Source organism: Hippocampus bargibanti, linkage group LG08, assembly GCF_051943395.1.
Source record: "Hippocampus bargibanti isolate YZ-2025 linkage group LG08, ASM5194339v1, whole genome shotgun sequence".
Taxonomy (NCBI): Eukaryota; Metazoa; Chordata; class Actinopteri; order Syngnathiformes; family Syngnathidae; genus Hippocampus; species Hippocampus bargibanti.
This window is the reverse complement of record NC_142741.1, coordinates 24,791,913-24,804,529: the sequence shown is the minus strand read 5'-3', so window position 1 is coordinate 24,804,529 and position 12,617 is coordinate 24,791,913. Positions and strand designations below refer to the sequence as shown.

Sequence of the window (12,617 nt, the reverse complement as noted above, 5' to 3'; positions counted from 1 at the left end):
GCGCAAAAACAGTCAACAGTCATAGATAGAAGAGTTTGACACGCTGGTGTGGATGTGGATGTGCCCCAACAACATCTCAACATTGTCACTTAGGACCACGACTTTAGTTGACTGAGCGTGCTTCCAGAACCACAAAAGCATTATTTACCCTCCACCGTGGCCATGAAGCTCAACGTGGCGTTGTTTTTTGCGGGTCTGTCTGGGGCTCTGGCGGTGGTCTTCATCCTGCTTTCATTTGGAAGCGATTACTGGCTTCTGGCTTCGGAGAGATGCCGTCCACTTTCTGATGACGGCCGCACCGCCGGGGAGGTAAGTGGTAAAGGAACAGATGTTGAATGCCTACAAGGCAAATCATTTGTAAGTCAAATGTTAAATAAAACATGGCGGTCAATACTTCATCATGCATGACCTTTGGAAACCTTATGAGAGCTCAGTTTAGGGAGCTTCTTGTCATGATCTGGTTGGCGACCAACGGGTGGCGCTGTCAGCCCTGCCTGCTGCCTCGCAGATGCTGGTCGTTCCCAATCAGTGACAGTTAAAAGGACTCCCGGCACGACCATTCGGTGTCGGGTCATTTTATGCTTTGTAGGCAATTGTATGCATTGTATACTGTGCATGTGTTTGTTTCATCTTGGCAGACTTTTACTCTTGTTCTTTATTTGATACTTTGTATTTTTCTGTTTGAATAACTTTGATGTTTTTGATTTTTGTTCCCGTTGACTTTATTTTAATACAATTTCTCAAACACAACCTTCTGCTCCCTCCTGCCTGCTCATTGGGATCCACAACTGCCATCACCACCTTGCAAACCGGGACATTTCTACGGAAATGGTGGGCAAACTTGTACTCCAAGGTCACATCTGAATTAGCATACGGAGAGATAATATCCTTTATGTCATCCTCCCTTCACCTTTATGTGCCCTCTGCCCGTCTCACCACGATGGGATGCAGAGCTTTCAGCCGCTCTGCTCCCAAACTATGGAATTGACTTCCACCCAACATCCATAATATTGACTCCCTCCTTTCAAATCTCACATCAAAACCCACATTTTACTTATTTTTTTATTGTTTTGTGCTTTGTTTTTGTTGGAAAGTGTCCTTGGTTGTTCTGAAAGGCGCTTGGCCATGTCACATTAAATATCACCTATGAGAACACATCTCGCTTTAGATAGCGCAAAGGGAGTGTCTTGTTTTTGGTTTCGACGATAGCTATGTGATATACAAAGAAGAGGGGGGGGGGGGGGGGTAGTGGGGGTATGATGTAAATACCCCCGTAGCAACAGCTGTTATTAGTTACTGCATGCATCTCTCACTCTTATCCAATCTAATGAGAGCGAATGCCGAAGATAAAAATGCTCACATTTGAGATCTTCAATTGATAGTGTGTTGTTTTTTTTTTTTCATAAATTAGGCTAAGGTCAAAATACAGAGTTGGCTACATCGCTAGCTATCTATTAGCTAGCTAGCTAGTTGACCCAAAGATAGTGACTGTGGGCACCATGTAGCAAGCACCTCCATCTACAACATTAGTAGCCTGTTGTAAAAAAAGTGATTGGACACCATAAATGTCAACAATCTTAGCTATCTATTAGCTAGCTATGTATTGGCTATCTATTAGCCAGCTAGCTCGCTTTCTATCTATTTGAGTTTCTTCCGGGTTGAGTGAACGCTGGCGCGTGTGGCTGCTGCTGCTCACCCACAGAAACTGTGACTGTAAAGTGACCTTGAGAGTGATCCCTTGTAGGTGCTTTCTCTGTGATAATTATATCTAGTTCTTCATCAATTGTGTTCTGTTTAGCTAGGTTGCTAGCTTTTTGCATCAATCTTTTTTGCAGTCTACAACTATCAAAGTTGAAACTCTCTCACTGCCGTCTGCCTGTCTCTTTAATTTTTAAACCACCTCCCCTCACTGCTGCGTTCTTGACCAATCATGTGGCTTTAACCAAAGACTGGGGGCGGGGAATAGAGGAAAAAAAAAGTCGGCTGCCATTTTGTTGTTAGAAGAACGGGCTCGTTCGCGAATGACACATCACTCATTGTGGCAGCTCCGTGTGTATCCCGAAAAATAGTTCGCATGCCAAGGTAAAATTTTGATAAATTTAACGTTCGTAAACCGAAACGTTCGTAAGCCAAGGGGTTCGTAAACCGAGGTATCACTGTACTTCCTAAATTCTTGTATTTTTTTTCCTTGCAGCTTAGTGATATGTCAGTACAAAACGCCACCAGTGGAGTGACTTTGTACCATGAGGGCTTCTTCTGGAAGTGTTTGTTTGGAGGCAACGGGCAAGAAGATGACCTGCTATGGACACTTTGGTTCAGTAAGTCAGACTTTTTGACTCGTTTATGGTGAATGCAGGCGTCGATAACTCAGTCACTTCCATTCCCAAATTTAGCTCCACATAACTTAGGAATTAACTCTTTTTTTTCTGATGAAAGAAGAGAGTCCAAGATTTCTTAAGATGCATTAAATGTTTATGTAGTCCTAAAACTCAATATTCTACAAAAAGAGTGAAAATGACAAAAACCCTGGCACTGGAGTGGACACATTTTTGCACATCGTCTACCAGTGAATGAGTTAATAGTCTGATAATATTATTTCTACATGTATTTCTTACTGGTTCATATTATCACTTAAACAAGACAATAATGGGTATGATGACAAATCGCAGTAGTCTCAATCTGAGAATATGTCAGAGATGTCCGATCGGACACTGTGGACAAAGGTTTGAACCCAGAAAGATTGTCTTTTACTGCCGGCAGGAGACGTAACCATTCATGACAGACGCCTGAATTTTGCAGCCGTCTGCCAAGCTATTTATTGAGAGTATATGCAAATTAAAGTGATACATTAGTAAAACATAGTTTTCTTGATTAGAATACCACCTCTTGAGTTCTAAGCACTAACAGCAATGAAACATTGTCTGTTCCATGAACTGATACATTTGTAACCTGGCTAATGAGCTCTTCCTGTGAAGGAGTTTCAAGTCGTAAATTACTTCGGTGATTAAGGACTTTCCCAAATCCTAAATTCTGTCCAAGGCCAAATCTCCTAGATGACAGTTTAACACAAGCTGTGTCTGTTGACCTCAGATTGACCCCAGGTTGCCTGTGTTTCAATTGTGTATTCAAGTCACAAATGTTGACTAAGCATATAACAGCATGAAACTTTTAAATACGATAACTTCCTATTGCTTCTTTGTCTACAAGTGCGCTCTGATTGGCTGGTGATCAATCAAAAGTGTAACCCTAACGATAATATATTCATATGGTATTTCTATTTGTCTTTTCTTCCACAGCAAATCAGCCCAACTTTAAAGTGTGTGTGCATGCCTACCTCTTCCCATTTCCGGTAACCCATCAAACACACAACACCACGGCTTATGACTCTGCCATCAGTAGGTGTCCTTCGACTTGATTTCATCATCATTTCATGGATGCATGTGCAAAAATTGTCTTTTCCTCTCAGTATACAGAGGCTTCTGGAGCATCTTCATGCTCATTGGGGTGGTTGCCGTGGTACTCGCCAGCTTCTTTATCATTTGCGCAGCTCCCTTCGCCAGCCATTGCCTGTACAAAACGGGAGGTGGTTTCTTTTTGGCATCAGGTGAGACTCTCAACTGAATATTATTAATCATTGTCCAGTGCTGCAAAAAAATGTATTTGCACATGCATTGCACTTTAAAGGACAACCGACACCAATTTTTTTTGGTTTCCTAACTGACATCAGAAAAACGTTTTTATAGCATCTAAAATACCCCAAACATACAGGCTGATATTTTTAGTCAAATGCAAAATAAAAATGACTTAAAGTGTTCCAAAACTGCCACAAAATGAGCTCAAGAAATAGCGAGATTCAGAAAGTCTCGACCCCTTGTTCGTAACGTCACGCCAGGATACACCGTCACAAACTGCCCTGTATAAATGTTTGCAATCGATTTTTCCGGGGTTTAAACATTAAAGAGACAGGCAGACGACAGTGAGAGTTTCAACTTTGATAGTGATTATTTAAAGTAGAACAAAGCACAGTGTGGACTGCAAGGTAAAAATATCCCATCAATCAGGCTCCACAAACAACCCGCACAAGCCATCTGTACACTTGATGCAAAAAGCTATCAACCCAGCTAAACAGAACAAAATTGATGAAGAACTAGATAAAATGATCACAGAGAAAGTACCTACGAGGGATCATTCCTCAAGATGGTGAAAGAAGAAGGTTACGTTTCTCATCAAGTGTTTAATGCTGAGGAAACCGGCCACTCCACTCCGTCAGGCCATCAACGACCATCAGAAAGGTAAATAAAACGACTTTATTATACAGTACAGTTTATTTCTTTAATTATAATACCATAGCACATTTATTATACATAACATAAGGTATATTTTTAGGAGTTTCAAGGCTTAGAAAATTAGAAAATTTTGTTTTATGGGCACCTGGGAACGGATTATTCTCATTTTAATGGTTTCCTATGGGAAATGAATTTTTGGGATACACACTTTTCACCTTACACACTCTGTCTGAGAACCAATTAAATTCATCATGATTAGGTTTCTTCCTGCTGTGTGTGGTGGTGATGTACGTGCTGTGGATCGAGGTGATGGACGTGGTGGAGGTTTACGCGAATTACCAGCGTTCCACCATGTGTTCGGATTTCAAGCTGACCATCAACTACGGCCTCTCCTTCATGTTCGCTCCCATCGGTGTATTTTTCTCTCTGTTGGCTGGTCTCCTCTTCCTCCTGATCGGCCGAACCATTAAGAACATCTAAGTCGGGAATTAAAAAGCCAAACGTTTGGAAATCAGAATACATTCAAGCGTTAATGGCTTACACAAAAGACTTACTACCGTGCTTCATTGACAGTATATAACTAGAAAGCCATTCGCTAGAGCAGTGCTTTTCAACCACTGTGTATACAATTGCGTATAAATAAAAACAGTACATTTCTATTTGAATGTGTCTGTCATATACGTACTGTACATTGGAGAGGGATGCGGCTGTCTCCAAATGACCACAAGGGGGCAGTGTAGTTCCATCTGGGCCTCGGCCAGAGCTACCAGAAATAAAAGGCAGACGCCCTATTTTGCTTCTGTAGCCTCCACGTGGAGTGCATGTCATCTCATCACGAGTTGAGAGAAGGCGTGAGAGGAAGATGAAATAATTCACACCTGCCGGCTGACAGACGGATGCTAATTTCACTCATGAATGGAGCATTTGATCAGGAATGAATGGTCGCCGCCATTGAATCTCATACGTCTCAATCAACTTTTTATCGATATAACTCGTTGCTGGTAAAAAAAAAATGGGGATCGGCACGTCCAAAATCTACAGAAGATTTATAGTTTCTGTTTTCTAAGGCAGTGTCAGACAATATTTTCACGGACCGGCGGATTAATACAACAAAATAAAATGGATACGACAGGCACGGAAACGGTTTTTTGCTTTCTTTTAAATATAATAATAATAATATGTAATAATAAACGTGAATCCATTGTGTATTTTTATACAACTTTATTATCAGAGTCCTGGTAACATCGCACCAACAACAACATATGTAACATTGTCTCTGCCCTTTAAAGGACAACCGACATCACTTTTTTGTTTCTTAATTGACATCAGAAAAAACGTTTTATAGCATCTAAAATACCCAAAACACGCAGTCTGATATTTTTAGTCAAATGGAAAATACCAATAAAAATGGCTTAAAGTGTCCAAAATCTGCAAAAAAAAAGTGGCCGGAAGTGGCCAGTTTCAGAAGGTCCCGCCCCCTTGTTCGTGATGTCACCCAAGACGCCTTGCCTTGCGGGCGAATCAAAACAATGGCTTCAGATTCGGAGAATATGCTTTCTTGTTACTCATCCAGTTATGAATATGATTCAAATAGTTCTGAAGAAGAAAGCATACATGTTTGCAATTGATTAAAGAATTTATTCCATGTCATTTTGAGGCATCAGGGGTGGGAAAATCCCCAAAAAAGGCAGAAAATGACAACAGAGCCGTGTAATGAATTAATCAGCCCGTTTCCACAGGCTGATTAATTCCTTACATGGCGCTTTGTCACCCACTTCTGCCTCTTTTTGGCCCTACATGAAGTTTTCAGACCAAAGTACAGCAAAATGCATTGACGTGATGGAAGGACTGACAATAACGCTGACTGTGACTTTGACTGCTACAATGTGTCCTTTTTTTTCGGTCAGGGGTGTTCCTTCAGTGACGTAGGGTGAGGACTCGTCACCAACTCAAAAACAAGACTTCCAGAATATTCAGTGCGAGTTTTAAAACGTAAAATATAGCTATATGTGGTGGAATCTTTGTAAAATACGCTCAGTAGAAGTAGTTTGAAGACTTTTTACAAATTATGGGCACAACTTGTCTGGACACGTCGGTTGTCATTTAACGCTCTATGGTCACTATGGTAATGTTGACCTAGACAAGCGTTTTGACATGCGTCAAGAGTAAGTCATAGACGGATGTAATCTGGTAATTTTTCATTTTTCAAAATAAAACAGTTCGGACTGAGATAATAAATAAAATCGAAATGATGTAATTTATTTATTCTTTCTGCACGGCCCGGTACCAAATGACCCACGGACCGGTACCGGTCCACGGCCCGGGGTTTGGGGACCTCTGTTCTAAGGGACTGCACAAAGAAAAAAAATGAAGGATGTGAGGAGGCCAGATGGATGTTTTATTCTTTTTTATTTTTAATTGTGCATAGCCTATGTTGGGGAGGCGATATGATCTGTTTTGTTCAGTGGCTAACTGTAGACCAGTTGGTGTGCCGGTCAGAGCACAGGTATGGAGAGACGTGGCTTCAAGGGGGTGTTTAAATACGTTTAGTGGGGGAAAATAAAAAATACAGGCAAGTACAAATAGGAGAGATGTTGTGATGAAGGGGAGCGAGTAGATGACTGGGTAGGGATAAGATGAAGGCTTTGGATAAGGAGGAACACTCAAGAATGAAACTTGGGTTGATTGAAGTTGAAGTTGAAGTTGAGTCTACAAACGTGAGGGAAAGGCAATTGAATAACAGGGTAATCGCACCATCTAGCGGCCACACGGATTAACTACACTAACATTAAAAAGTGAATGTCGGCATACACTCGAAAACAAAAGACACACGGTCTTCTTCGGAACGACGAGGAATTAGGCATCGTCTGTTGACACATCTCGACCTAAAATAAACTACGCTTTTGCCTTATTAGATGAATCGTCGCGAACTTCGGTCATCTGATGCTAGCGGGCTAGTGTGGCTAACGTATAACCCGGACACGAGCCACAACTTACTAAACATACACGAGTACACTTGGTTGTACTCACGTTTTGGGCACGAACTCAACGCATAAGGAAACACGGAAAGGTAAGTGGGACGAAAGGGGGTGGAAGCACAAAGGAACTGATGTTGTGAATGATGAAATGACCAAAAAAGTATGACAATAAATATACACAAGACGCTATTGATTCCACCAAATATTTTTAGCAGCCGACGGGTGTCAACAAACAATCTTACGAGTGGTTACATGCTGGAATACATCATCAATTGAGCGAAACAACAGTTTCTTGTTAGTCAGTGTCAGTGTCAAAATCACAAATCCTAATTTTGTGTGACATATTACTGTTAACTAATAAATGCATTGAATAGAAATGATGCTTGAAGATTTTACGGAAGATCAAACTTGCAGTCATTGAATTACATATATCACAGCTGTGGTAATCCTTTAATGTTGTGATACTAATCCAGCTTTCTCCTAAATTAATAAAAAATATGCATGTTATGTTATGTTCATGAGACTTCTACATTATCCATAGGTGTGAGTGTGATTGTGAATTGGATTGGATTTGCCTTTATTAGTCTCGCAGTGGAGAAATTTACACAGCAGCAAAAGTTATGAAAGGAATGAAAGTAGAAAAACAAAATACATGAGCTTTAATCATACGTATTTTATACGTTTAAAAATAATTTTTTTTCAAATTATGTCTGGCGTACTACAACTTTTATACAGGACAAAAACATGTGAACTGATCTTACAAAGACTATTTTGGCTCAAATTCGCTACTATCTTCACAGAAAACCAGCAAAAGTAATCCTCAATCGTATACACTGTATATATATATATATTTTTGCGCTGCGTATGGTCGGGTTGATGAAAGCATAACGTGCAAATGCTGACTGCGTTTCCGCATTTTTAAAAAAAAACATTTCAAATAATGTACGGCGTACTACAACTTTTATACGGAAATTGTAATCATCTATAAGGGAAGCTATTAGCCAAGTTTGACAGGTATGGAATTATCCTTTAACTTTATGTTTTTGCCTCGTGACCAATCAGGGTGTACTTTTGGCTATAGATCAGATCTAATCGGATTAGCTGAATATGGAAAAAAAATAAATAAATGGAACTATACATTGTAAAAAAGATAACAGCTTAAAGGACAACCGGCACCGTTTTTTTGTTTCCTAACTGACATCAGAAAAACTTTTTATAGCATCTAAAATACCCAAAACACGCAGGCTGATATTTTTAGTCAAATGTAAAACATCAATAAAAATGACTTAAAGTGTTCCAAAACTACTTCAAAATGACCTCGGAGATGCTGAATTTCAGAAGGTCCCGCCGGCTTGTTCGTGACGTCACGCCAGGACGTCTTGCCTTGCTCCAGAATCAAAACAATGGCTTCAGATTCGGAGAAGATGCTTTCATGTTACTCATCCAGTTATGAATATGATTGAAATAGTTCTGAAGAGGAAAGCATAAATGTTTGCAATCGATTAAAGAAGTCCTCCCGTATCAATTCGAGCCGTCAGGACTCCAATGTTGCGTCCCAGAAAATGCACAAGATGGCGCCCAAGCTCCGTTGGAAATGGGCTGATTTGTCTGCTGGGAATTTGTGTCAAATAGTATCAAATAGTAGTCTTGGTACAACACACAATGATTCACCATCGCGATATTTGTTTTTTCCTTCTAATTTCGCCATCAACGCGGATCAACACGAAGTTTTCAGACCAAACAAAGTACCCAAAATGCGTTGTGTGTCACTTTCTTGGTCAGGGGCGTTCCCTCGGTGACGTCACGTCAGGAACCGTCACCAACTCGAAAACAAGACTTCCTGAATATTCAGCGCGAGTCTTAAAACGTAAAATATAGCTTTATGCCGTGGATTATTTGTAAAATACGCTCAGTCGAAGTCATTTGAAGTGATTTTACAAATTATGGACACAACTTGTCCGGAGACGTCGGTTGTCCTTTAACTTTGACTGAAAAAAAGAAACACAGTGGTCCAAAAATGACATCTAAAATGAAGTTCGGACCCCTGTTGTGATCCACTAACGCAGCATATACTCATAGAGTAGTTCAAAACAAGATCATACCACCAAGGTTGCTAGATGCTAATATGATGTAAGATATAATCACATGATTAGTTTGCCGTCTACCTGCAGGAAAAAAAAAGTCTCTTGAGGACGATGTTTCTTATCTGCTTCACTTCCTGGTTTGAATGAAATGGTAATAAGATTACAAAAGAAAAAAAAAAAGCCTCTCTGCACTATATCCACGGATTTTAATGCTAGTGTGCGGCACGCAGCCTTCTACGGCGCCGTGTCATCAGAGTGGGAGTTCCAGCTGAATTGAACACTGTTCTGCATGATTGCCCGTGATAATTGTGTGTTGATAGGAAGCGCCGGAGATGGAGTGTAATTTCCACCGAGAGATTCCTAAACAAATACCTGATGCGAGGCGAGGCGGCGGCGGCGGCAGCGCAGGGATGGAAAAGAAGTGAGGAGGAAAATAAAGGATGAGGTGAGACATTTGATGATGAAAGGGCGGAATGGGAGCAGATAGGATTGAATCAAGTGGGATGTAACACGGACGAGAACTGAACTCGTGTCTTGTTGGAAACATTACAAATTAATTAGCGTATTTTGCGGTGTATAAGGCGCACCCCAAAGACTTCCAAAAAAATGACCCTGTGCCTTATATGCAGATGCGCCTTAAATGTGAAGTCAAATTGAGCCACAACAGGTCTCGCAACTACTGTTAGCAGCAACCGACTCCATTGCCGCTAGTAGAAGTAGTAGCGCGTCACCCCAGCCTCTATTGTAGCGCCTTACGAACATAATTGGTTCCCAGAGAGAGTGTGAAAGGCGAAAAGTGTGTATCCCAAAAATCAATTTCCCATAGGAAACCATTAAATTGAGAATAATCTGTTCCCAGGTCCCCATAAAACATAATTTTCTACTTTCTAATTATCTTAAAACTACACAAAATATACCTTATTTTATGTACAATAAATGTGCTAAGGTATTGTAATTAAAGAAATAAACTATACTGTATAATAAAGTCCCCATCAAACATCATTTTCTACTTTCTAATTTTTTAAGCCTTAAAACTACATAAAATACACCTTATTTTATGTATACTAAATGTGCTATGGTATTATAATTAATGACATAAACTGTACTGTATAATAAAGTGGTTTTATTTACCTTTGTGATGGTCGTTGATGGCTTGCTGGAATGGAGTGGCCGGGTTTCATCAGCATTAAACACTTGATGAGGAACGTAGCCTTCTTCTTCCACCATCTTGAGGAATGATCCCTTGTAGGTGCTTTCTCTGCCATCATTTTACCTTGTTCCTCATCAATTGTGTTCTGTTTAGCTGGGCGTCTGTGTAAGCTCTCAGTCGTACGGGAGTGGTTCATCGATGAAAAGGTTTCTTCAGCCGTCATCGGTACTTCTTTGAAGGTGTCGGACGTTTCGCTTCTTATCCAACTACCAGTGAGACTTTAGTTTGCTGACGAAGTTTCTTGGATAAGAAGTGAAACGTCCAATACCGTCAAAGAAGTACAGATAACGGCTGAAGAAACCTTTTCATCTGTTTCGCTGGGTTGATAGCTTTTTGTGTCAAGTGTACAGATGGCTAGTGCGGGTTATTTGTGGAGCCTGATTGATGGGAATTTTAACCTTGCAGTCTACACTCTTCCTTTGAACTATCAAAGTTGAAACGAGTCCAAATGTCACTTTTTTCCATCCATTTTGTCACTCTCTCTGTCGTCTGCCTTTCTCTTTAATGTTTAAACCACCTCCCCTCACTGCTGCGTTCTTGACCAATCACGTGGCTTTAACCGACGACTGGGTGCGGGGAATAGAGCACCAAAACAAGCCGGCGGCCATTTTCTTGTCAGGAGAACGGGTTCATTCAAAGTGCCAAAGGCATTTTGCTGCGTGGGTAAGAATAACCCAATTTGATGGACGTCGCGGTTGGTATAGGCTTTTGATATTAAATATCGTCAACGGCAATGCTAATGAGGAGTGCCACTGATGTAAATTTAGACCAACAGAAAAAAAAAAATGTGGTGGAGGGACAAAAACCATTGACCAATTCTGGTTGAATCCTTCAAAGTAAAACTAAGCAGTAACTATAGCCAGCAGATGACAGCATTCGGTCTCTTTTGGGATGACATCACCATCGATCAAAACCATGCTTGACTCTTTTGAAGATCTCGGGAAATGTGTCGACTTCAAGCAGCTTGTGGTTGATCAAAGCGTTTGTCATGGTAAAAGTTTTTGTCAAAAAAGAAACAAAAAGATGACCACATTTCTCTACATTTTGAAGGTGAAGCTGTTCAGATGGACTGTTCAAATGTTGGAGACTTCATCAAAGCAAACATGATCATAAATACTATGTATTTTTTCACTCAAAAAAAATTGTGAGGGTTGAGTTGTGGGCATTGTTTGGTCAAAAATAGTTGATTTGAGCGAAACAAAATCGACTGCTTATTACAAAAAAAATAAATGTTAAAATTAAGATTATAAAACAATCTTCTGTGGTTGACTGGCCCTTAAAGGACAACCGACGTCTCCGTTCTTCTACTGAGCGTATTTTACAAAGATTCCACCGCATATAGCTATATTTTACCTTTTAAGACTCGCTCTGAATATTCCGGAAGTCTTGTTTTTGAGTTGGTGACGATTCGTGACGGGACGTCACTGAAGGAACGCCCCTGACCGAAAAAAAGATACATTGTAGCAGTCCTTCCATCACGTCAATGTATTTTGCTGTACTTGTTTGGTCTGACAACCTCGTGTTGCACCCAAAAGCCACCAAATGAGGGCGTCCAAGCTCCATATAAGGAATTTATCAGCCTGTGGAAATGGAGGTGGCCACAGGAGGTCGCCATTTTGTACCTCTTTTTCGATGAGACATTTCCCCTCAATGTTGCCTCATAATGGCACGGAAAAAATTCTTTAATCGATTGCAAACGTATGCTTTCCTCTTCAGAACTATTTGAATCATATTCATAACTGGATGTGTCACAAGAAAGCATATTCTCAGAATCTGAAGCCATTGTTTTGATTCTTCAGCAATGCAAGACGTCTTGGGGTGACATCACAAACTGGGGGCGGGACTTTCTGAAAATGCCCAACCAATTCCCAGCTCAATTTTTTTGTAGATTTTGGACACTTTAAGTCATTTTTATTGGTGGTTTGCATTTGAATAAAAATATCAATATCATTTCTGATGTCAGTTAAGAAACAAAAAAATGGTGTCGGTTGTCCTTTAGTAGTTTAATAGACGGAAGTAATCTGGTAATTTTTCATTTTTCAAAATAAAACATAGTTCG

The 12,617-nt window shown here is 40.3% G+C and overlaps 2 protein-coding genes across 2 annotated transcripts in view; both read left to right on the top strand.

Moving 5' to 3' along the window:
• Positions 1–158: 158 nt before the first annotated feature.
• Positions 159–4,945, top strand: tmem182a (transmembrane protein 182a). Its single transcript, XM_089003354.1, has 5 exons — positions 159–309; positions 2,195–2,318; positions 3,297–3,395; positions 3,467–3,604; positions 4,546–4,945. The coding sequence occupies exons 1-5, from the start codon at positions 163–165 to the stop codon at positions 4,764–4,766; spliced, it is 729 nt and encodes a 242-aa protein (XP_088859480.1). The 5' UTR covers positions 159–162; the 3' UTR covers positions 4,767–4,945.
• Positions 4,946–6,373: 1,428 nt separating this feature from the next.
• gpr45 (G protein-coupled receptor 45) overlaps positions 6,374–12,617 on the top strand; it is a 41,299-nt gene continuing 35,055 nt past the window's right edge. Inside the window, exons 1-2 of the mRNA XM_089003352.1 lie at positions 6,374–7,356; positions 9,669–9,793. The gene's annotated coding sequence lies outside the window, so the exon portion shown is untranslated. The remainder of the gene's footprint in view (positions 7,357–9,668; positions 9,794–12,617) is intronic.